Source organism: Neolamprologus brichardi, chromosome 1, assembly GCF_056152115.1.
Source record: "Neolamprologus brichardi isolate AB-2024 chromosome 1, ASM5615211v1, whole genome shotgun sequence".
Taxonomy (NCBI): Eukaryota; Metazoa; Chordata; class Actinopteri; order Cichliformes; family Cichlidae; genus Neolamprologus; species Neolamprologus brichardi.
This window is the reverse complement of record NC_142104.1, coordinates 44,163,812-44,190,544: the sequence shown is the minus strand read 5'-3', so window position 1 is coordinate 44,190,544 and position 26,733 is coordinate 44,163,812. Positions and strand designations below refer to the sequence as shown.

Here is a 26,733-nt window from a genome sequence, read left to right as displayed (position 1 = left end):
TAAATCCGCTTGGCATCTTTCTTGGCCTTAAGACAACAATTCTGATGCTAAAGATCCAAACGGGACAAAAAACAAAAACAAAAACAAACAAAAAACCAAAAACACTTCAAATACTTGTGATGTTAATGAGACCAAATTTGAAATCATAACAAAATGCCCCCTCTTTGCTTTCTGGTCTCAGGTAGGTGAATGTGTAATATTAGTAAGCAAATACACAGACAAACTGGTGACGTACGGAGGGTGGTCACATTTCCTCTGTCTGAACTGGACTCCAGTACCACACGTCCTGCTGCACAAGCTCCACTGGCTCCATGGACTCCAGTCACCATCCACATGCTGAGGGATGGGAGTCTTACTGACACATTCGCCTGCCCTGCACCACTGACAAAAACATATTAAGATGTTTTCACAAATACTTTATTCGTAATTTATTCAAGCTAACAGGCAATATAAGCTACTGGCCTGAACGACCTACAGCTCTGAGGATTCGTGAATGGATGCAGATAGTTTTTGAGCAAAACAGTCCTACCTTGTCTGCCCCACACTCCGTCCCGTCCAGGGGAGGATCCAGTTTAGTCTTGCAGGATGTCTCTCCCTCTATTAAGCACCACAGCCCAGCACACATAAGGTGCTGAGACATAAAGATGACAACATGAATTCCCACATAAATGCCGGTGTTAACATAATATGTTCAATGTTTCGATTAATTTACCACCAAACTCTTTCAAAACATATTGTTTCTTTTCTCTTGTCGTTTTAGTCAGTAAAGTAAACACAAAACTTCTTGTTAACATTCCACAATAAAAACAAAGCATATGAGCATCTACTGCCGATGACAAGATAATAAATATATATTAGACAGAAAAAAGAAAAGGAAAAAGGGACCAGTCTCCCCCACAACTCGAGCTTGAACACATGCACGTCATCCCCCAGCGTGTGAGAGGAAGATTTTTATACATACAGTATTTTTAAACCATTAATTTTGTTCATTTCTTCCAATGAAAACAAATGGTTTTGTTTCCCATTCAATGGGAGAAACGTTTCGTCACTCATCTAAGTCTTCAGTCTCAGCTTCAGTCTCAGCTGCCTGCAGGTTTCCCCATCCTTATATACAGTACCTTTGCACAATGACTGAAACTAGCAGCACTGAATGAACAATGGGTTGCAAGGTCAGTTCCTTGATCATTAATATGTAAACTTTCATGACCATATAACTAATAAGTTATAGTTATTAGATACTTCTTCAAAAAAGTAACTAAGTTAGTAATTGAGTTACAATATTATAAAAGTAACTAATTACTAGGAAAAGCAACTGTTGCGTTATCCATCCATTCGCTTCCGCTTCTCCTTTTCAGGGTCGCGGGGGGCGCTGGAGCCTATCCCAGCTGTCATAGGGCGAGAGGCGGGGTCCACCCTGGACAGGTCGCCAGTCTGTCGCAGGGCCAACACACAGGGACAGACAACCATTCGCACTCACATTCACTCACACATTCACACCTAGTGGCAATTTGGATTATCCAATTAACCTATCCCCACAAGCTGCATGTCTTTGGACGGTGGGAGGAAGCCGGAGTACCCGGAGGGAACCCACGCAAACACGGGGAGAACATGCAAACTCCACACAGAAAGACCTGATGGTGGACTTGAACTCAGGACCTTCTTGCTGTGCAGCAACAGTGCTAACCACCATGGGTTTGCCCACCCTGCAAAGGTGACGGGGCCCTGTCCGGCAAACACGGTTTCTTGAACTGTTGCGTTATGTTTAACGCAAATGTTTAACCCTCTGGGGTCCAGGGTATAACTAGGGATGGGTATCGTTTAGGTTTTATCCGATACCAGTACCAAACTGGTACTTTTGAAACGGTGCCGGTGCTTAAACGGTGCTCGAACCGGTGCTTAAAGAAACCTTGTCCAAAAACCTCTCATGTTCAGCTGTTTTTTTGTAAAAAGATAACAATGTTAGCCTTTTCTGCAGCTATGGGGCATATATGGTATCACTCTTGGCCGGAAGCAGTGCTTAAACAATGGAAAAAACACAAACTTTGTCCAAAAACCTCTCATGTTTAACTGTTTTCCACTTTTTCTTTGGTCATTTTAGCCTTTTTGTCCAGGGTGAAGGGAGTATCTGCCATCAAACAAGAAGACAGCCGCATGTAGCTATGATGATGTTTGCTAGTTCACCTTACATGCATTAATGTAATAACGTGGTTAGCCTACTCAACGTAAATTACACACGAACAACATTAAGCTACTCACGCAGAGAAGAACGGCTGCTGCTGCATCATCATCCTCATCATTTCTGCTACACTGGCAGGGCTAGTGGCCAGGACTCTCCTCTTCGGGTTTTTGGGGGATGTTGCTAACTCCAGGTCCGATAACAGGCACCACACCCGCAGTAGATGTGCTCGGTGTGAGGTCTCGCAGCAAGCTATCAAATACGGCGCATTTCTCGGCTTTAAAAAAACGCTATGCGTTTGAGTTTGCATCTTTTGCTGTGAAGTACAGCCAGACTTTGACCGCTTCGTCTTGGACATTTTTAATCTGTAGCTCTGCTCTAAAAGAACGTACGTACCTGGACCCGCCTACTATCCTCGGAAACGTAAAATGATTGGCTAGAATCTAAAGTGTATCACAGCTCAGGAAAAAATAGCACCGAAATGTGCGCTGCTTTTCGGTCTGGTTACTACCGTTTATGTCAGATACCGGTACCCATCCCGAGGTATAACTGGCAGTTTTTGACTACTTTGGTTTTACCTCTACATTTTGCCTTTAAAAACTTGCCTTGCGTGGTATCAACCTCACATGTCTGAATTTACAGTTATTTAATCATTTTGACATACTGTCTTAACACAACTGATCTAAAATCAGACAAAAAAACATCAAATCCGAGTAGAAGAAAGTTACTGTAACAACCACGAACATGTTTAACAAATCATTTTCATAACTTGAAATGCAAACAACAAAGTTATATTCTGCTATTCACCTAAAACTGCAGCCAAGGCGTTTTTAAAAACAACCATTTCAAACTATTTACAGAACAATCAGGTGTTTTGCACAAAACGATTTGTGCCACTCCAAAAAATAATTTCTTTCCACTATAAGATAATGGACCAGATCACAAGCCTGATATCTGCAGGTCTGAAAACAGGTGCATCACTCCTGTTTTTCCACCTGGAGGCAGTCTGCCTTTGGTGGCTTTTTGGCAGCAACTGTGAAATTCAGCAGTCGCCTCATTGTTCTGACACACATAACAAAACTATCGACTACACAACACGCTTACTACACTCCAAACACACGAAACGTCACAAATCTCTAAAATCTCAAAACTCGTTCTCTCTCTCGCTGCCGTCACTCCTAAAATTTCCTCCTCTTCCTAAACAACCAAATGCCATGTTGCCATATAATTTTTTGATTGGTCAACATGGTACATTTTTCCACCAATAGGAAAGGGGTGTTTTTTTCTTTTGTTTTCTGTTCCTGTTACAAGCAGAGAGTGCTTGGAAGCACTTTCCTTAGAAAACACAGTTTTTAACGTTTCTTCCTGCAGTAAACATAACGATAATATTCAGGAAATAACATTGCATATATTTTTTATCATTACTCTGGTTTTATGTGGCCTATCAACACGATTTAAAAACTGGTATGTAGTTTGAAGTCTGCACTTTTAACACAGAGACTCTGGGTTGACTTAGCTTCTTGTTGCTATGTCATCTTAAATTGATAATCTGGTTGGTTTCAAGTCTAAAGAAGACAAGTTAAATATATGAGGTGTGCTCAAAATGTTGCAGAACTTAATTCATACAGAGGAGAAACATAACTATATTTCGCTATCCTCTGGACCACCTACTGTGCTGTTTCTCTTAGATCACCCCCCAAATCTTCTGTTTTCTCAGCTTATGAATGCTCATGTGCTGTTCTGTCATGGATCTGAAATTTTCCATGAACTTCTATGTCAAACTGAGGATCATCACTGATTATGACAGTTAGTTCTCCTGCTATAACTCATAGACAAAATCTAAATTTTCACTGTGAGAGAATGCTGTATCCAAGCACAAAGAAAACTCCCCTGGTTAACTTAATTTAAAAGGATGGTGGCTTGTTATTGCTTCACCCAAAAGCACAAAACGGGAAGCGTGGGACAAGGTGTCTTATTTTTATTATGAGAATAGTCAGAATAGTACTTTCTGAAGAGTTAAAACCATTAAACTGTTTTGCTATTTATGGGAAGATTTCTGAAATTTTAAAATCCCTCCTTCAGTAAAAGCTGCCTAATATATCAAATATTATACACAGGTGCAATGGGATGGTACCTCCATTTCACTGCAGAAGGTTGCATTGGTTCCAAACAGGATCTGGCACTGCTCAACCACACTGTAGTGCATGCCGGGCAGCTTGGGGGGCAGCTGGACCTGGTAACGCCTCCTGAGGTCTGTGTGAAGGAGGCAGGAGCTGGTTTTTGATCTGTTTGAAATATCAAAAAGAGACATTGATCAGGTTTGCTAACAATAAACAATTTTACTTCAAAAAAATTCTCTTTTTATTGTCCCATTCACAAGAGGCATTTACAGCAGGGATATTTAAACAGAATTAGTTTTTCTTTTGAAAAGAGATATAGGTGGTAATTGATGATATCAACATCCACAATGCATGCTTTTTTTATTTTCATTGTAACTTGACTTTTTAGACAAGACACTATTCCTTGGCAAAGACTTTAGCTAGCTATGTAAACAAACAACAGTAACTCGAGAAGAGAGACTTTCCAACTTGTGTTTTGTACCTGAGGAAATTCTCCAGGTCATTGCGACTGCAGGACGACCAGGAAAGATCACTGGGATTTCTTCCTTTCACCCACTCACCAGACATTATATGGGAATAGCCAATGCAGGTGGCATGGTCATCATCATGGCTCATTCCCATGCTGAAAAGACAGGATAGTATACATAGAGTAGATTGAAGATGATCCTGGACTTCCCAAACTCCCAATTTTTGTACTTGATCACACCTGAAGCATTTTCTGCACCACAGTCAGCATGTTAAGAATCACATTCAATCCTCAGGTCTCCAAACATGAACGCTACCATCATTAGTCAGGCAAAGATCCTACACTCCCATAGGTAGACCTTAAAATAGTCCTTGGCAGAAGATTAGAAAAAACCCCACTCCATTCATAGTACATTATGAGCTAATGGGCTTTATCTAGGCTAGACAGTAAGCCAATGATACACTTGCACTGATAAATAGAATAAATTATTTCTCCATCAAAGTCCAGATCAAAATGTCTGGACACAAATATGCTGAAACACTTTAAAAATGACTAAAAGCCACCAACTTACAACATATATAATACAAAATTCTCCACAGAACACACTATACAGGACAAAGGTTGTTCAAAATGAAACATATGCACAGATTGCAAAGACAAGTCTCCTGAGAGCTATATGCACGCAATATGATCCTGCACACCTGTCAAAGGTTCTGCCAAAGGATATGTGAAGACCTATCCTTTTCTACTTCTACCATAGATTCCTCTGTTTCGCCCTTGTGCTCAGCTGTCTTTTGGTCTGAGCCTGTGACATTCTCCTCTCTGTCTCAGGTAGTTAACCAGCTACGTCCTGCAAAATGCTACTTAACTTAACTTAACTACTTACTTAACAGCGATTTTCCCTCTAATGTTTCACGTGTCTGTGTGAACACACAAACTGAGCGTCCCTTGGACCACTGTGAGCAACAGCAGACGTGAGCACTGTGGTCACGCCAGCATCCAATCCAAGTTGCATGGTTTATTAAAGTAATCAAATTACAGCATTTATGTTAGACTACTTTTAATTAACGGCTTTAGCCCACTTACAATGAAAATGTAAAAAAAATCTTGTTCCTGTGTAGCATGTTAACACTATTGGAAGGAAAAATAACTTCAACTCCAATTTTGAAAACACAACTTTCTTTTTTTTTATAAAGCTCTGACTTGTATTATGAGTCTGTGGTCTGGGAGAGAGTCTGTAACTCTGTCTGCAAAATACAGTAAATAATGACCAACATTGGGCAATTAATTATATAGTTACTTCTTCAAAAAGGTAACTGAGTTATGCAAACAACAACGTTTTTTTTCAGCTGTTTACCTAAAAAAACATTAAGGATTGCACATTAACATAAAACTTGTCAGAACCATACTGAATTTCACCAGAGAAACACACACACACACACACACACACACACATATGAAGAGAGAGAGAGTATGCATCGTATGCAAACAGCTACCAAACAGCCATCATAATTCGTCATACAATGAGAACAGGACAAATCAACAACTGACAATGACTAGTTAATATTAAAATCTGTAACATAATGTATTGTTTGGAGTTTAGTCTGTTACTGTTACTATTTTTACCATTTCTTCTTGGAGCAACTGTAACCCACATTATTTCCTCAGGGATTAATAAAGTATTCTGATTCTGATTGGTTCAGGATGACCTGCCATTATCCAATCACACATCTGCTTACCTGCATCTTTTGTTTCTCCTCCTCTTCTTTTCTTTTTTCTAAACTGAGCAACTGATGGCTTTGAACTTTTCTTGTCCATCTTGGTTTTAATTTTGCACTCCAGTATGAACACCCATCCCCCAACCCGAGGATCACCACAACATAACCTAACAGACCTACACCTTAGTTCACAGAATCACTTTGTCTGGGGTTTATTTCTGGGATTTCACACAAGCGAGTATTCAAATCATTAATATATAATGGGCTTGGCTTTACAGCATTGTTCACAACAAAACTATTGACTACACTATACACTAACTACACACTAACTACACAAGATTTGCGCTAAACGTGGCAAATCTCTCACATCTCAAAACATGCCGTCACTCCTAAAACTCCCTCTTCCTAAACAACTAAATGCCATGTTGCCATATCCTTTTTTGATTGGTCGACATGGTACATTTTTCCACCAATAAGAAAGGGTGGGGGCGTTTTTGGTTTTGCTCACAGGCGGAGCTTTGGAGCGTTTTCCTTATAAAACGCAGTTTTCACCGTTTCTTCCTGCAGTAAATATAAACAACGACAGTATTCAGGAAGAAAAACAAACATTGCAGATATTTTATCATAACTCTGGTTTTACGGCCGATCAACACAATTTAAAAACTGGTATAAAGTCCACACTTTTCCCGTCAGTTGTTCGTCTGTGCTGCTCACATCTCCAATGGTTGTACACGTTGTCATTAACGTGGCTTCACTCCACATCAGCCGCTTTGCTAAAACACCGGTGTCGGCACATAAGGACGCTGTCATAGCCTGTCGACGTTGATTAGCTGCGTATATACGAATGTGAATCGCATCATTGGCTGGACTGTGGGATAAGGTGGCATCGTTCTGATCCCATACGGGAGCAGCCAGTCACTGACTAACACTGCAAAACAGAATTGTTAACGTATTAATTTTAATTTCAATTCAGGTTAGATTTTTTCTGTGCGCAGAGAGCGTGCCAGCAGTGCGCACTCGCACAGCTTAGAGGGAACATTGCTTAACAGTATCCCTGCTCACTTTAACCTTCGAACCCCTAAATCCTAAATAATTTGCAATAACTTGCATTTTTACTAATATATTTTTCATCATTTAAATTTCCCAAATTTTCAAATCAAATTCTGATTTGTGCCATATGTCTCAGAATATCACATTGTTGTTTTTAAGAAGCTCACAATTTCAAATTCAAAAAACCCAAATTTAACATGGAATGGTTTTTTTTCTTTTATAATTTTAAGTTTTTACAAAATACTGTGCAGTATTTATACTGTAAAACTAGTTCCATTTAAAACAAAAATACATGTTTACATTTACTGCATTGGACAAAGAACTGTGTCAATGTGACTGATACTAAATGTATCCACATAACTACAGAACACACAGCTTAATGGAAAACCAGCGCAGTGTGTTGAATCCTCTTCACCCAGAAGCTCATCCTACAGCAGTACACATGAAATATATGATGTGCAAGAGTCAGAGATGTCCTCTGTTTCACAGTTAATCTGTGCACAGACAGAGGAACAAACAGAGGAAAGAGTGTGTGCTGAAATGTGAAAAGCTTCACTTGGGCAAAGTTACTGTGTTTCCATTCAAAGCTGTGACCTACATTTGCAAATTCAAGCCAACAACCAAGTCGACACAACTGGCACAGACTCAGAAACCAATAAAGTGCAAGCGCAGACTTTGTTTCCTGAAGTGAAATGAAAGCGACACATAATTACATTTCAGGATTTAAACACATCCTCTTCTACTTCAAAAGATGCCTTCAGATCAGAGGGAATAGATCACGTCTACCAGCTGTATAATTTTAGTGTTCACACAGGTGAAGCTGATCCACATATATGTCATTAAAATAGTCATTTTAAAGGGATTTTCAGTCCTGTTTATTTTTTTACTACATCTTTTTTTACATTATAATCATCACTTAAAGAACTCTTGAGAATATCGCAGTATAGGTTTCAAAGGTCAGTATAGTTTAGGTGAAGTTTTTGGCTTTGTTTTGTCAAAAACACAGTTATTTCATGTGTTTTTGACATGAAATAACTATTGTGATCTATTTTATTTGGGTCTTTCTATTGGATATGATCCGTAATAAGCACGGTGCATTAAAACATCCATACAGTACCTTTCAAAGTTTATACTAACATCATAGTGCTTTGACACCTTTGTGACACACACACACACACACACACACACACACACACACACACACACACACACTTATGTAACACCATTGCCCTGCTGTGCATGTTCATAGACTGCAGTGAGGTACAGTGTGTGCAGCTCATTATTTTTCCCGGCCCCCAAAGAAGAAGAGAGCTGCTGACTGAAATGACTTCTGTGGTACTTAGAACAGCCACAAAGCTTCTTTAAGCTTTTATACATGACTCCCAGCTGAATGTGGTGTCAGCTTTCTGTCAGGTCATGTGCACGTGTATAGTTACAGCAATATGATTATTTTAGTTTAAATGAACCAATGCTTGAGCAGAATTCTCCTTGAATCACAGCCCGACGAGCTGGTGTGGCAATAATCTTCCACTCCAGCTAAGAGTTTTAATTCATTTGAAAACCTAAAAATGACAGCCTCAACACAGAAGTTTATCTATATTAGACTCAAATGGCTTCTCTCAAAATGTAAAAGAACCCGCCCATAACTTTAATCTTACTGTGGATCTTGTTCTGACCTGTGACACAGAAACTGAACATTTAACAGCATTTCCTGAAAAGCATCTTTTGTCTGATCATTTCCTGATTTCCTTTAAATGTACAATAATGGATTACACAGCAGCAGTTTTCATCACAGTAGTCTTTCAGAAAGTGCTGTAATTACATCTCAGGATAAAATTCGTCCACTCTTATCTTCTTTAATGGCTTGTGCCTACACAGTATAGAGCAGCAGTATGAACTCTACTCCCACATGGGCTAATCATCTTGTTGACAATTTTACATCTTCACTGTGTTGACTCTAGATTCTGTAACTCCTGCAGAAAAGAAAGCCTCACATCAGAAGTAGTTAATTTCCTTGCGTAACATTCAAACGTGCACCTTAAAGCAGAAAACTGTAGCCATGCTGATGGAAAGAAGAAATGGTACTTCAGTCATTTAGAAGATCATGCTTTAACCCTTTAAGACCTACCATAGAACCAAGTCCGCCAGAGCTTATATTATATGTTTACATGCTGTGGAGCCATTTTTGGGAGCATTTCAAGTTGATATACATCAATACAACCATTACAGCCCAAATTTTAATAATATGTCTGCATTAAGTGCATAGTAATTACATAAATTGCAAAAAAGTGCAATAAACTACAAAAAAAATAGAAAATCGTTTTTGTTTTTTTAACATATATTTCTAGTTAGAGAAATTTAAGAGGCTTATCCCTCAAAACTGTAAATACAAAAAAGTTGCACAAAATAGTTTCCCACCACAGGAAATTTATTTAGAGTGTCTTCATAGTTTTATTTTTGAAATACACCAATTTTTATATACTGCAGGAAAAACGAAAATAAATATTATGATGCAAATTTGCAAAAAAGCAGCATATGCATCAAAATAAACTATTTCCAGCAGTGCAATATGAGTCCTAAGCATCCCAGAAACCACACAGAAAGTCATAAAGTCAAAGATAACTTTTAAAAACACCAGTATAGGCTCATGAGGCCCTGATGGTAAAAAAACTACATTTCCGCGAAAATGGCGTCACTTCCGGTTTCGGGCAGGACATGGCGGACATGCGATAGTTCGAGCTGACGTCTATTCCAACGTAGGAAGTGTTACGAACAGCTGATCGGATCGGCAAAGCGTGTTTCTGGAATATTATGTTTTTGTTGCTGCAAGTGCTTTTTATGCAGTTTTTGCAAAGCTATATGTGGAAGGAAACTGTGACCGAGGACAAGCTGATGGCATAAGATGTAAGTACAACTCCTCCGGTTTCATATGCAAAAAAAATTATTGCGCTAGCTCACGTGGTTGCAGAGCTACCGGGATTTAAAAATAGTTGCGCAAAACGGAGCGTGCTGCTCTGACCGGTTTTAAAGGGCTAACCTGGAAAGTCAGTTTGCTGCTTTATAAAAAAAAAGCCCTCCTAAAACATGTTATTATTCATCACTGATTAAAGAAAATAAGAACCCTCAATTTGTCTTCAGCTCTGTAGCCACGCTGACAAAAAGAGCTCTGTTGAGCCAACCATCCCTTTAAAGTCAACTCATGATAGCTTCATTCATTTCTTCAGAAATAAAATTTTAACCATTAGGGGAAAAATTACTCATAACAATCCCACAGATGTGATGTTACAACTACTTTAAATTGATATTTATTTAGACTCTTTTTCTCCAATAGATCTTTCTGAGTTAACTTCAGTAATTACTTCCTCCAAACTATCAGCGTGTTTTTTTAGATCCCATTCCTACAAGACTGCTGAACTACATCCCACCATTCACTGATACCATCCGTCCATCCATTTTCTTCCACTTCTCCAGGGTCCACCCTTCTCCCGAGCTACCTCCTGTAGCTTCTTTGTCCCGCCGAGGAGTTCCCAGGGCAACCAAGAAAAATCTCTTCAGCATTCTGGGGCTACGTCCACACGTACCCGGGTATTTTTGAAAACGCAGATTTTTCTATGCGTTTGCACCTTTCGTCCACACGTAAATGGCGTTTTGGTCACTGAAAACGGAGATTTTTAAAAACTCCGGCCAGGGTGGATATTTTCTAAAACTCCGTTTTTGTGTTTACGTGTGGACGAGAAAAACGGAGAAAACGGAGAAAACGCAGCGTCAAAGGTGTGCACCTTTTTTGACGTCACACTGTGCGCCACGATATTGTTTCAGTGAAATGAATTTCTACAATACTGTTACTGTTAATTGTCTCTGCAGTGTTTAAATGCTTACATATACACACACAGTTACTGTCCCTCCACACATACGACTCGGTTCTGCTTCTATGCCCCAGCTTTGTTTACTTTTTCCCACCGAGGCTTCTAGACTTCTGATTGGCCAACATTTCTGCACGGTTAGGAATATAGCGCCACCTGTTGCTTTGGCATGTTCCTAGCAGCGTTTTCCTTCATTTCTGCCTTTACGTGTGGACGGGATTATTTTTTAAAACGAAAACGGAAAATCTCCATTTTCAAAAATACCCGTGTACGTGTGGACGTAGCCATACAAATCCATTTATACACAGCATTCGGGGTCTTCCCCAGAGTCTATTCACTTTGGGACATGGAACACCTTACCCAGTTGGCACACAGGAAGCATTCTTTTAGATGCCTCCAGCACCTCGAGTCGCTCCTTTTGATGTGGAGGAGTAGAGGCTGCACTCTGCTATCCTCCCAGATGGCTGACGTACTCTCTATCTCTAAGGGAGAGGCCCGACACCCTTCAGAGAAAGCTCATTTCCACCATTTGTACACACATTCTCTTTCGATCCCTACCCAAAGCTCGTGACCACAGGTGAGAGTGGGGACGTAGATCGACCAGTAAATTGAAAGCTTCGCTTTTACATTGAGCTCTTTTTTCACGACAACAGACAGTTACAGCATTCGCATCATTGCAGCCGCCACACCAATTTGTCTGTCGATCTCTCGCTACCCTCTCCCCTCACTCGTGAACAAGACCCCGAGATTCTTTAACTCCACCCTTTTACAGCTGTGGAGCTTGGCTTCAGACGTGGAGCTGCTGATTCTCATTTCTGCTGCAAACCACTCCAGTGGGCCACCACCTGATGAAGCCAACAGAACTACATTGTTTGTTATGGCAGAGACGAGACTAAAGATTACGAACAGAATCGGTGACCGAGGGCAGCATTGGCGGAGTCCAACACCCACCGGAAAGAAGTCCAACTTGCAGCTCTTGCAATGGTTGCATATGAACCAAATAGCGTGCTGTGGCCACCTTGCTGTGTAGGGTGAGTCCGCCCACATTGGGATGTCTAGTCTGCGTCTCCAGGGCTCATGGGTGCACGTAGGCCAATTGGATGGGGTGGGGCACCCAGTTGAGGACGCGACCATTGCTGGGTGTGGGAGAAATTGAAGAACGCTACACTTCCCACATACTGTAGCTTGAAAATATGCATTGTGCATGATTTTAATTGTTATGCATACATTTAACAATTGTGGCTGAAATGGTAGAGTTGGTTTCCTGTTGAGTGAAAAGATGGTGGACCAATTCCCAGCTCTTACAGTCCCTGTGTATCTTATGTGTATCTTGGGCAAGATATTCAATTCAATTCAATTCAATTCAATTTTATTTATATAGCGCCAAATCACAACAAGTCGCCTCAAGGCGCTATATTAATATAGTCTAGGCTATATTAAACCTAGACTTTCCCCGAATGCATCCACTGGAGCGTGAGTATGTAGGAGAGTGTTAGATAAAAGACCTTATGATATAGAGATAGAGAAAGAGATGAGGGGCATCAAACTTGATACTTGTACAGAAAAGTGTTATAGAAGAAGTATTAATCCATTTATGATTTACAGCATTTTTAAAAGATAATGCAGGATAATAACAGGATATATTGATTACAATACAATTGTTTAAAACTTGAACCTACTTGTGTCCCAGCTCATGAGCAATAGTGAAAGCCAAATTGAGACCATTGTCCTCAGCTAACACACACTTCTTCTTTGCACTGCAGACACCACCCAGGTAAGCAATACCTGTAATACAGTAAAAGGACAATGAGTTTTATGAGTTACACTTAGGATTGTGTTTTAATGTTTGACAGTGTTTGAGCAGTTAGTATAGTTAGTATAATAGTTAGTATAGTGAAGTTTAAAAGGTCATAAAGCAGTGTTTTACCTAAAACAGCTTACTGTGGATCAGTTTTTCTGTCTCGTCAGTTCAGTAGCTTAGTAAAAGGTAAATTTGTACCCATTTATTTAATGCAACACAGCAATCTGTGTTAGACATGTCTGTCACAGGTCCCTGTTTAATTGATGCCATAGCATCATATTCATTCACCGTGACACATTCAGAATTCAAAGAATGCACTACAAACCTAAGACTACAAGATTTGAAAAGTATAAAGATCTGTCATATCCCCTGACTGCCGAAATTGGTTACATGGATATGGAATAATAGGGCGCTACTCATTTCACAGCATTGCCATAAGCTAAGCTAAGCTAAGCTAAGCTAAGCTAAGCTAAGCTAAGCTAAGCTAAGCTAAGCTAAGCTAAGCTAAGCTAAGCTAAGCTAAGCTAAGCTAAGCTAAGATAAGATAAGATAAGATAAGATAAGATAAGATAAGATAAGATAAGATAAGATAAGATAAGATAAGATAAGATAAGATAAACCTTTATCAGTCCCACATGTGGGAAATTTGTTTTGGTCACAACAGAGAGTGGACAGTACCAAGTTAAGAGCATCAAAAATTAAGAAAAAAAACAATAGAATAGAATGAGATAAAATAGAATAACATACTATACAAACTAGAATAAAATACTATGTTGCCTCAGAAAAATTGCACTTGGTAATATTGCACATCAGGGAGACAGGACTAGGCTACCATGGTGTATTGGATGTGTGTGTCTGTCTGCATGTGTGTGGTCATCTTTGTCTTTGTTGTGGAGTCTGACAGCAGTGTGGTGCAAAGACCTGTGGAATCTCTCCGTCCCACACCGTGGGTGCTGCAGTCACTGAAGGAGCTGCTCAGTGCTGTCAGTCTCCTGCATGGGCTGGGAGATGTTGTCCAACAGGGATGACAGCTTAGCCTCCATTCTCCTGTCACTCACCACCTCCACTGGGGCCAGAGGGCAGAACAGAGCTGGCCCTGCGGATCAGCCTGTTCAGTCTCTTCCTGTCCCCAGCAGAGATGCTGCTGCCCCAGCAGACCACATCGTAAAAGATGGCTGAGGCCACCACAGAGTCATAGAAGGTCTTCAGGAGTCGGTCCTACACTCCAAAAGAGCAAAACAGCCTCCTCTGCCCTTTTCTGTAAAGAGCATCTGAATTGTGACTCCAGTTTATTGTTCAGATGAACACCATGGTACCTGTAGCTGTCCACAGCTTCATGTCCATGCCTTGGATGTTCAGTGGTTTCAGTGGAGGATGTTTGTTCCTGCGAAAGTCTACAACCAGCTCCTTGGTTTTTCTAGTGTTGAACATGATGCTCACAGTGCTCCCAGCGGTCTCCAGGTGAGAGAACAATGTAGGAGGTGAATGATGGCATCATCCACTCCAGTGCCAGGCTGGTAGGCAAGCTGAAGTGGGTCCAGTGATGAGCTCACCAGGGGCTGAAGCTGAACCAGGACAAGCAGCTCCAGGGTCTTCATCAGGTGGGATGTCAGAGCCTCCGGCCTGTAGCTGCAGAGGTCCTACAACTACAGGCCGGAGTCCAAGCCTGCAGAGGTCCTTGGGACGTGGGGTCTTTGGCACTGGTACCACACAAGAGGTTTTTCAGAGCTGTGGAACTCTCCATAACCTTCAGACTGAAGTTGAAGATGTGCTCAAAGACCCCACACAGTTGATTTGCGCAGGACCTGACAACCCTTGAGCTGATGGTATAAGGTTTGTTGTTGGACAAGCACCGCACGGTCCTGGAGGGTACGGTGTTATCCACACAGAAGTTAACGTAGCCCGTAACGCAGGTCACATGTTGGCGCTCCTGAAGACCCTGGTGGTATGTGTCCTCTATTGATGCTGCTCTTGTGATGTACTGATTAAATGATTAAATCACTGTATACACATTCCTTCTGTCAGTGAAGTCTACCAGCAACCTAATAGTAATGCACACAAGGCCAAACACTGTGAAGCCCACAGACAAAGACCTGTGATCCACAGTGCTGTTAAATAAATATATCAGTGATATATTCTGACTGGGGTCTGATCAAACAGTGATGTGATGGCTCACAGAGCTGGCAGCACAGTGAGCTTCTGGGCTGACCACACTGTACTTCCCACCAGCAGCTTATCGTGGTTGATAGGAGTCAGCATGGGCACTCTGACTGTTCTGCAGCTATGCAGACGCATATGCAACAAACAAAGTGTGATCCACTTTGTATTTTGACATCTTTCTATCAGAACCAGCATCAATTTTGGGGCAATTTGAGCTGTAGTAGCTTACCTGTTTGATTGGACCACACAGACCAGCTTTCACTGCATGCATACATCAGTGAACCTGGGCTGGCCCTGTCACTGGTTCACCATTGTTCCTTCCTCAGACCGTTTGACAGATATATCTATTAACACCCATAAGAGCTGCAGTTTTGAAAATCCCCCTGACCTACTCTATTACAATCTGACTATCGTCAGACTTGCTTAAATCCTTGCTTGATTCATGTGTGCTCATTCTTCTGTTAGCTGGCTCCCTCATAGATCCCACCAACAGGTGCTATGTCCATCAGATATTCTTTTTTTTTCAATTCACCTGTCAGTGGTCTTAATGTTGTGCCTTATATCAATATATCATCTATAATCAAACTGGACCATTTTAATTAATTTATTTTTTTTATTGTTAAAATATTACAGAAGGGAATAGGACTGGGGGGTAGGAGAGGGAAACACGTAGACAAGAGAAGTTGGGAAGAACCTCGAGAGAAGCAGAAGGAAAGAAAAACAGAAGAGGGTCAGGGAGAAAAGACACTAAAATCTTCTAGATCACCTGTTGAAAAAAAAAACAGAAAAGAACAGGCAAGAAGAGAACAACACAGTCGGGAACCCACAGCAACAACCCAGATAAGCACAAGTAACAATAAATAATAAATACTGGATGCTACTGAGCGCAGATTAGACCGAACATGCATGATATGCTTAGAGGCAGCAGCCAAGGAAGACAGTGTGCACACCTGTATGCACACCTGTATGCACACCTGTGTGCACACCTGTGTGCACACCTGTGTGCACACAGGTGTATATATATTCTATTTTGTAACTTTGTAAAATATTCTGTTATTTAATTTATTTCTGTTACTGTTCTTATTATTGGAGCAATTAATTTCTTTAATTAATAAAGTATTCTGATTCTGAAAAAGAGTTTTGACAGTGTTTTGTATGCTTTGAGATCCAGTATCAGAGAAATATTAATACTCAACTCAAAATGTTTTGTCTTGCCATGAAGACAACTGTCAGAATTGTCATCATGTCTTCTTATTAAAGGAGAAGACATGACGATCACATTTTACAGTATACTCATTCTGGTCAGACTTTTCAGTCACTCAAAAGTCTGTAAGCCTGATCTTTGCCAGTCATACTCACAATAATGATGACATAAACTGTGCAACTGGAATTGTAAAATGAAATAAAATGAGAGCTTTTGCACACTGGACACTTGTTCTTGTGTGAAGAGACCAAAGCAGGAGGCTTGTTTTTTCTGGTAAAGTGAAATAAATGTGATTATAAAGAACTCAGTGTGAGGTTTGGGGTCCTACAGTTTACTATTATCTATCATTACATGTTCCTTCAACAGAAATAATCAACGTGACAGAAGCACAAAGAAATCTTCCACATTCATCTCGATGTATTACAGAGACTTTTATAGTTGAGGAAAACATGAAAATGAATGGTTCAATTTTATCAAATGTTTAAAGCATGAGGGAAAAGGAAATGCAGGTGGCAGGGTTTCTCGCTGAACCCTTGAGTTCTGTGATTATAGTGAGGGTTCAAGTATGTCTAATGTCAGTTGAGTGAGTGAGTGGTACTCACCCACAGTATCACATGGCTCATCTTTGTGAACACAGAAATCTGTTCTGAAAGAAGAAAAGAAAGAATTTACAACACTGATTTACTGAGATTAGTTAAAACATTAAAGTAGAGTACATTTACATTTACACTTAATATGGATTGTGCTAGAAAAATGATATGTCACGGTCCAGTGGGCAGACCGTATGGCACATGAGTGGAGGACCCAAATGCTTGAACAAAATGCGAGCCTTTGTTGGGCTAATACAAGAGAAACATGAATACAAGGCAAGATAATGTGGGGTGAAACTAAAACTAAACATAAACTGGAAAAAAATAAATAACTGACAAGCTGTGATGAGACTGTGAAACTGGGAAACAACTAGGGGTGGGGGGAAAATGGATACTGTGTAGCATGGTGATATTTTGTTTGCTAATAATGTATGGATACAGGGACAGCAGAAATCGATATTTTGTTACAAAAAGGTTTTTGTGCTCTGACTTCAGAGCATGTTGATCCTTTTTCTGAGCAAGAATCCTGACATTCCTTCACTGTCCAAATGTGTTTAACTTGTTTTTGGCAGCAATAAACATGACAGTTTACTTATTTTAATTTAAGACATGTTTTATTTTAATTAAGTTTAAAACTTTTTATTTAATGTAAAATTATATTTTGTTTTAATTTACTTTCAAATTCTTCAGTTGCTGAAGGGGCTGCATAGTTTTCATAAACTGCATAGTTCAGAATAGCTATAATTGTACCAGATGGTTGATTCAGTTAAGTTGGACTAGACTGTAATACAAACCGTTCAGTTTGTCAACAATCAAACTGAAATGAGAGAAAGACTGAGTGTGAGACTTTGATATTAGAGAAAATGAATATTGATAAAGTTTACCTTTATGTACAGAATCTGCGCGTGTGTGCGCGTTTGTGTGTGTGTGTGCACGTGTGTGTGCGCGTGTGTGTGCGCGTGTGTGTGCACGTGTGTGTGTGCGCGTGTGTGTGCGTGCGCGTGTGTGTGCGTGTGTGCGCGTATGTGTAAGAGTGTGTGCGTGCGTGTGTGTGTGCGTGCGTGGCACCTCTTTCTAGCGGGAAGCTTTGGATGGTTAGTTAACGCACAAGCATTTGTGAAGCCTTATAGTGTTTTGATCCAATCGATGAAGAATGAACCAAATAGGTTATAAGTAAGGCTCCCAGTCGAATCCTTAATAGAGTTTTTTTTCTTTCTTTAGCTTTAACTGGTTAACAAACATTTTCCAGATTTATGACCATGTCCAAAGTTCTCCAAATGAACCTGGTGTGTTAAGTCTTCCATTCTTAATTGGTGGTGTGACTGTTTCTTGTGTTAGAGAGGCAGACACTGGCACCGCTGATATTGATCTATGAATATGAGTGTCTGTGATATCCTTCATAATGGAGCTGCTAACTAAAAACGGTCGAAGCGAGAATGTGCGTGGTTTACTGGGGACCGGAAGGTGTAATCAGACATGAGTGTGTCTGAGTTGTATGGTTGTTTGTGTCTGTGTATTTATGTAGTTAACTGCAGCACTGTGGACAAAGCAAACATGACGGCTGTTTAAATTAACTGCTTATTCATCAATGCTACGACTCTAGAAGATTATTTTGTTACTAAGATGTGGCTTTCTTTCTCCTGTGCCAACATCATGCTTGTCCCTGTCGATCGGAGAAGTGCAAGTATATGGGATCTCTTTTAATGAAGCAATATCCTGCTTCCTGCCTCTGGGCAGTTCTGACAGGCACTAGGGTAATAAAGATTTAGGGGGGACCCTATATTAGTAGAGCCCGGTTCCTTTGTTCAGTTGAATTCTTCACTACAACGCCAAAGTGCCGTGTGCTGACTGAACTCCTTCTTGCAAGAATAAAACCCACTCTTTAATGCACAACAACTTGGTATCAGAAGTGACACCTACACTGATACAGACAACAATTAAACATTTAGAGCAGAAGGATTCTTTGACTGGTATTTATGTAAAACACTCACACGACTCACTTATACTTTGATAATTACTGGCAAAGATGTTGAATGTAGGATAGATTCTGGTGCCACGCACTCATCATCAGAGCAGCTGACATTCCTGAGCAACCTGCTTTGAAAGGGCATTGCATGTGTTCTGTGCAGAGATTCATGTCTTATTTTTACACCTCATGGCATTAAGGGTTACAAACAGAAAACATTGTCACATCTCAAACGTTGACATGATTGAGGACCAGTATATATATGAATGGCTGCCGGTAAGCACACGCTTTGTGCAGCTGTTCTTCAGAATAAGCATGTCTCAGCATCTCTCACAGAAGTTGATTTTATGCTACCAACAAACTTGAGTTGTATTGCATCTCTGCAGGTCCTGACATAAGATTTCAAACCCAGTGGTTAAAAGTGTTTAATTATGTCATCACTGCTGACTGCATGTACTGGCAAGACAGCACGTGCTTCTTCACTGTCTCACCTCAGTGGGAGTTATTCAGTATTTATCATTCTGCACAAACACATCTCTGAGCAAACACAAACATAAATGCTGGCAAGACATTGGTGTATTTGCCTATAAGTATCAGGCAGCACATGATTGGACCCTAATAGAACAAGATTTTTCTATTCACCATCTTCTATGGCACTGGTCTGGCCTGGGGAGTGGGGGAACTGCAGAGTCACATTTATATAATGCTCAGATTTTTGCTATGACGGGGAACAACAATCAGACTCAATAACATGACAGCTCTCTTCCTCACCGTGAAGTTCTAAGAAGCTTTAACCCTTTAAGACCTACCATAGAACCAAGACCGCCAGAGCTTATATTATATTTTTACATGCTGTGGAGCCATTTTTGGGAGCATTTCAAGTTGATATACATCAATACAACCATTACAGCCTAAATTTTAATGATATGTCTGCATTAAGTTCATAGTAATTACATAAATTGCAAAAAAGTGCAATAAACTACAAAGAAATTTAAAATCGTTTTTGCTTTTTTAACATATATTTCTAGTTAGAGAAATTTAAGAGGCTTATCCCTCAAAACTGTAAATACAAAAAAGTTGCACAAACTAGTTTCCCACCACAGGAAATTTATTTTGAGTGTCTTCATAGTTTTATTTTTGAAATACACCAATTTTTATACACTGCAGGAAAAACAAAAATAAATATAATGCAAATTTGCAAAAAAGCAGCATATGCATCAAAATAAACTATTTCCAGCAGTGCAATATGAGTCCTAAGCATCCCAGAAACCACACAGAAAGTCATAAAGTCAAACAGAACTTTTAAAAACACCAGTATAGGCTCATGAGGCCCTGATGGTAAAAAACTACATTTCCACAAAATGACGTCACTTCCGGTTTCGGGCAGGTCATGGCGGACATGCGAAAGTTCGCGCTGATGGACGTAGGAAGTGTTACAAACAGCTGATCGGATCGGCAAAGCGTGTTTCTGGAATATTATGTTTTTGTTGCTGCAAGCGCTTTTTATGCAGTTTTTGCAAAGCTATATGTGGAAGGAAACTGTGACCGAGGACAAGATGATGGCATAAGATGTAAGTACAACTCATCCGGTTTCATATGCAAAAAAAATTATTGCGCTAGCTCACGTGGTTGCAGAGCTACTGGGATTTAAAAATAGTTACGCAAAACAGAGCGTGCCCGCTCCAACCGGCTTTAAAGGGTTAATACAGTTCATAGCTGCATACCTGGTGACCAATACAGCACTGTCCACTGGAGGGATATCATCTCTTCCACCGGGAACATGGTTGGTACCAAGGTACCAAGGCCCACCAAATTCTTGATGCTGCCAGTGACAGAAGCTCTCCAGAGATCTTTCTCCATGATGGCCCACCTTTAGCTTTTCCTGGAGAACAAAGACACTTAATTAATTTAATTCTGATAATAATGAAAAAAAATTGGGACTTATGCACAATGAACATTATGTCATTAGGCTAGTTGGTTTGACACAACAAATTGGCTGAAGGCGAAGCCAATAGGTGCTTTGATAACCTACTCAAAAACTCAATGGCCAGTGAGGAGGATAGAACAGCATGTGAGTCCGTCTGCTGTAAGGAAGCTTCCTTGGATCACTTGTTTGGGGATCTTCCCTGCATAACCATAATGTTTTAGAAGGGACACGCAAGTTCCATTTTTATCTTATCAGTCCACAGAGTATTTCCAAAAACGTTTAGGGGATCGTCAAGATGTTTTCCGGCAAAATTGAGACAAGCCTTCATGTTCCTTTTTCATTTTAGAACTCCATTGTTGCTCAGTCTCTTTCTTATGGTGGAGTCATAAACACCAACCTTAACCGAGGCAAGTGAGGCCTGCAGTTCTTTGGATATTGTTCTGGGGTCGTTTGTAACCTCTTGGATAAGTCACCGCTGCACTACTGCGGTAACTTTGCTCTGCCAGCCACTCCTGAGAAGGTTCATCACTGTTCTATGTTTTGACTTTATAGCCTTTCCCAGACTAAGAGGTCTCAATTACTTTGTTTCTCATTCGCTGCTGAATTTCATTGGATCTGCAGATGGTCTAATGATGCTTTGTTTAGGCAGGTAAATGATGAATGGTAAATGGCCTGTATTTGTATAGCGCTGTACAGTACAGTAATCCAATCTTGAAGAAACAAAAGCATGAATAACAGTTTCCAAGTCTGTTTGTGGGATGATATTACTTAGCTTAACAATATTTTGTAACTAATATAAACATGAATTAACCAGAGTATGAACATGAACATCTGAAGGAAAACCAGACTCAAAATTTGCCCCGATGTTTCTGATGGAAGACTTGGCATAAGAGGCTAACGGACCAAGAGTTTCCATTATTGGAGTAGTATGCTCTTCTGGAGCACAATCAAGAATTTCAGCTTTTCCTGATTGAAGAAAAGTTTTATCCATCCAGCCTTTTACAAAGCCTAAGCACTTGTGTAAGACATGCAGATTCAATACCTCATTAGGCTTAAAATGGATGTATAAATGAATATCATCTGTGTAGCAGGTATATGATACCTCTTTAAAAGCACTCAAAATGTGCTGAAGAGGGATCATGTAAACCAGAAATAGTAAGTTCCCCAAAAAAGAACCCTGAGGTACACCAAAATTAAGATGGCTTAAGGAAGACCATCATCTTGACGTGCATCAGAGAAACTCAGGAGAGTTTTCTCCAAGCACGACATCCTGGTGCATTTCAGACCCAGCAACACACTCAGACACAAACTGGTTCACCCGAAAGACAAAACTCCAAAACACAGACTTAACAATGTGGTGTTTGCTGTACAGCAGCGAGGAATGCCCAGACCTCTACATCGGAGAAACCAAACAGCCACTTCACAAGCGCATGGCACAACACAGAAGAGCCACCTCCACAGGACAAGACTCAGCTGTTCATCTGCATCTAAAGGTCAAAGGTCACTCTTTCGAGGATGCCAATGTTCACATTTTGGACAGAGAGGACAGATGGTTTGAAAGAGGAGTGAAAGAAGCATCTATGTCCACTGTGAGCGACCATCTTTGAACAGAGGCGGTGGTTTACGACACCAACTCTCTGCCATCTATAATCCAGTTTTGAGTTCCCTCCCCAGATGCCTTAACGCCCACTCACATCCTGGGCCATCTGACCTCAGGAAATCACATGATAGGGTGGGGCCAGGTTTCACAATGAGCTCACCTGAAACTCTGGCTGATTGGGACCCACACCCAGTTTCACACCTTGGCTCAGGCGATTAGAGGATCATCAGGGGGTCCTTTTGTCCCTCTGTGGGGGGAAACTCCCACTAGGTTTAAATCTGGGACTCTCCACCATTTGACCTTAGAACTGAAGAAGCTTCTCGGATGAAGGTGAAACATATTCAAGCAACTTAAAGAAGTCCAGACGCTTTTCTTTGCAAGCTCCTTTGACTTTTATAAATTTCATTTTCAGCACTTACTTTTTAAGGATTTTAAGAAGATGCTTAGCACCATCTTGTGCCAGTACACAATGTGATGTCACTGGGTTGGGTGGTTGATTGATTGGGTTCAACTGACAAACATTAGTTCATATTAGTTAACTAACAAAAGCACCAACAACTCAGGGGGAAAATAAGGACACCAAAACTAAAAGCAGTCTAAGGAGGTCACTTTTCCACCGCTCCTGGCTGCAACAATGAGTTTTATGTTAAGAAACCAATGATTTCAGTCTGTCTCTTTAGCAGTAAGTGCTTCTCAGACACAGGGAAATCCACCTGTTAGCTGTAATATTTAGGTTTGTAAAGCACTTTATAAATGAGCACCGTGTGGACGAGAGCCTGTTTGAATCAGGTGGTTCATGGGACCGACAAGCTGGAGACTCTGGTCTGGTCGCGTGTACTGAGCTGATGCCATAAGCAGTATTTTATGCAATACAATAATCTTTAACATAACAACATAACAGCTTACTACATGCACATCACACCACAAACATAACTCTGTTTCTTACTGAAGCACGACTGGGGAAGAAAAGAGGTTGATGTATGCGATGAAAAAAGCAAAACAAAAAACAGACTCAGAGGAAAAGATGCCACAACTTTCCTAAAGACCTTTTTTACCCCTCGAGTCATGTCCCTGAATGGATTACTTCATATTAGAAGTGAGGAAAAGCAAAGCCCAAATGTGAGCGAGTGACCCCTTTTTACTAAATTTAGAGTGTCAGACACCAGGTTGTTGAGATTCTGCTCAATGCTGCTTTACACTGTGGAGGAGAGTGCTTACAAACCTGAGCATTACAGCTAACAGGTAGATTTTTCCATTTCAATGTAACTAGTGTTAAAACTATGCTTCAATAACAGCAATCCTGCCTACCTTTTTATTAGGCCCATTTTCTTTCACGAGCAACCGGTTAGGCTCGGTTCAGAATATCTGGCGAGGCTCAAATCAACATCGCTCCGATTCTGCTCGCCAATGGTGATCTTCTCCTCAACTCAATCAAGCCCCATGTTGGGCGCAGAATTGTCTGTTTTTTTATGAGAGAGAAAACAAATATGCTCAAATTACAAGTTTTCCCAATTTATTATCAAACGGTTAGGATTTCAGATTCCTTTTACATGCCGCCATGGACCTCCATCTCTCTGGCTCAGAGACAAAAGGCTGGTACACCTGGGCAGACAAAATTATTTCCCTCAGGATAAATAAAGTTCTTATCTTATCTTATCTGTGTGTATGTTAAAACGATTGGTCAAAAGTTGGAGGAAAGCCTTTAGACCTCATGTATGGCTCACGTTTCAACTTCTACACATTTCTGAACATCTCCTTTTGTAGAGATGAAACCTTTGCATGCAACAATGCCATCACCATGGCAACTGCCTCTTGTCCTCTGGTCAGGCCTGTAGAAGAAATGCATTCCCAAACACCAGCATTTATGGCCCTGTTTTCTTGTATGTATCACAACCCTCACCCACATACCTGACAGGGGTTCATAGTGTAACAGTCTGCATTCAAAACTACCTGATATCTATTCTTTTTCTCTCAACAGGTGATCCAGGAGATTTTTCCCCCCCTTTCTCACTGTCCCTCTCCCCTTCTGTTTTTCTTTTCCTTCCTCTTTCTTTCTCCCTTTCCTATCCCTCACTCATGTCTGTCCCGTCTGTAACAACTGAAAATAAAATAAAATAAATAATAAAAACAAAGGTCGATCAAATGGACCAATACGGCAATGCCATGATGATCCATTTGGCAAAATAAATCCATTGGGTATCCTTGTTGGTCTTCAGACAACAATTCTGACGGCTAAAGAACCAAATGGGACAGGCAGAAAAAAAAAAAAAGAACATTTATAACGAAAGATTTTTGTAACAGAAAAATAAAAGAGTTACTTGAAACCCATCCCATACACAGTCACACTGTTTACATGATTTAAAGACAGTCAGAGTTGATGCATTTCGGAGGTCACTTGGGAGATCTTTCTAATCTTGGTGCAATAAGCTCTGACCGTGGGATGACCCATAAGCAGGAGCAAGACCATTTAAGGTTTTATCTAAAGGTTTTGAAATGCTGTTTATATTAATTATTGTGTTTTTTTTAATAAACTTAAGACTATGTGGAGTGCAGATTGTCACGACCAATATGGACTGGCTCTTATATAGCGCTTTTCTACTCTTCTGAGCACTCAAAGCGCTTTACACAACTTGTGCATTCACCCATTCACACCCATTCGCACAAGCACATTTTTCCTAGGTGCTTTCTAACTGACATTCACACACATTCATACTCCGATGGATGCATCGGAGAGCAATTTGGGGTTAGTATCTTGCCCAAGGATATTTGGCATGCAGACTGGGGAAGCCAGGAATCGAACCACCAACCTTCCGATCAGTAGATGACCTGCTCTACCACCTGAGCTACAGCCACCCCCACAATATGGGATTATGTCTTCATTTTAAATTGGATGGTAGATTTAGCACAAAAGGTTTGGCTATATTGCTACAGGCAGAGGATATTAGCGAGAAGAAACAAAGAGAAAAAAACAAAAAAAACAAAAAACAAAAAACTACCTGATATGACATACATTTGTGCAGTAAAGGATGAACCATATGTGTGACGCAAATTATGAGGTATATAGCCTTAAAGATAAAAATAAATGCTAACACTAGCCAAACAACGAAGACCCACTTGGACAGAACTGAACGTGGACGGCCTATTCTTCCTTTGTTAACATGAAACTCGTTGTTGCAGCCAGGGGGAATACCAAAGTGACCCCCGAAACCCAATTATAGTTTTAGTCTCTTTATATTCCATTTAGTTTTGGCTGTTGTTATTAATTAGCTTACATAAACTAATGTACGTCTATTAGCAGCAAACAACCAACCAACCAACCAACTGGACTACAGTATGTGTGCTTTTTTTATTAGTCCTTTATTTATCCAGGTAAAAATCTCATTGAGATTAAAAATCTCATTTCCAAGAGAGACCTGGCATCATGGCGACAAAAGCTACATACCACATAAGTATATAACATTTAAAACAAATACAATATCCCATACCAACATGTGCAAAATAAATAATTTTGCTGCCATTTGTTGCCTTTGTGCAAACTGGAATCAAAGATAGTGAGTTACACTATATGTGATCATTGAATTGTATACATAGTGCACCACATTTTAAGAAAACAGGGTTATAAAAGTGAAAAAATGTCATCATAGAGCAATTTTAACACACTCAAAGGATGCACACAAGACACCTTGAGAATAAATCTTTGCATAGATGAACTTTAGAAAAAAGCCTGTAAAGTTTGGGCAGATTGCTTTGAAAGAGAAAAAGGGGGATTTTTTAATTTCTTTTTTCACACACACACTCCTCAGAGGTAATGTCACAAACTTATGAAACTCAGGTTGTTAGGGTTGAAATTAGGGCTGCCACGATTAGTCGACTATCAAAATCGTCGACGACTGATTTAATAGTCGACGCGTCGTTTGAAGCTTTGTAAGATCCCAAAAGACGCAGGAATAAGTAGTAGGATTTAAGAGTGTAATAACGGACTAAAACAGAAGATGGCAGCACTGCATGTACAAGGATGCCAGCTGCCGTTAAACCCCGAAGAAGAAGAAGCTGTGTCCCAGAATTCATAGCGCAGCCCAGCTCAGTTTCCAA

The 26,733-nt window shown here is 40.3% G+C and overlaps 1 protein-coding gene across 2 annotated transcripts in view; it reads right to left on the bottom strand.

The window, feature by feature from the left end:
• adamts17 (ADAM metallopeptidase with thrombospondin type 1 motif, 17) overlaps positions 1–26,733 on the bottom strand; it is a 94,888-nt gene that overhangs the window by 38,903 nt on the left and 29,252 nt on the right. For both annotated transcript variants that reach the window (XM_087842988.1, XM_087842993.1), the window contains exons 6-12: positions 20,839–20,996; positions 17,161–17,204; positions 13,073–13,178; positions 4,778–4,918; positions 4,311–4,461; positions 530–631; positions 236–381 (exon numbers count right to left, since the gene is read on the bottom strand). In XM_087842988.1, the coding sequence (XP_087699114.1) occupies positions 236–381; positions 530–631; positions 4,311–4,461; positions 4,778–4,918; positions 13,073–13,178; positions 17,161–17,204; positions 20,839–20,996 (848 nt within the window). The remainder of the gene's footprint in view (positions 1–235; positions 382–529; positions 632–4,310; positions 4,462–4,777; positions 4,919–13,072; positions 13,179–17,160; positions 17,205–20,838; positions 20,997–26,733) is intronic.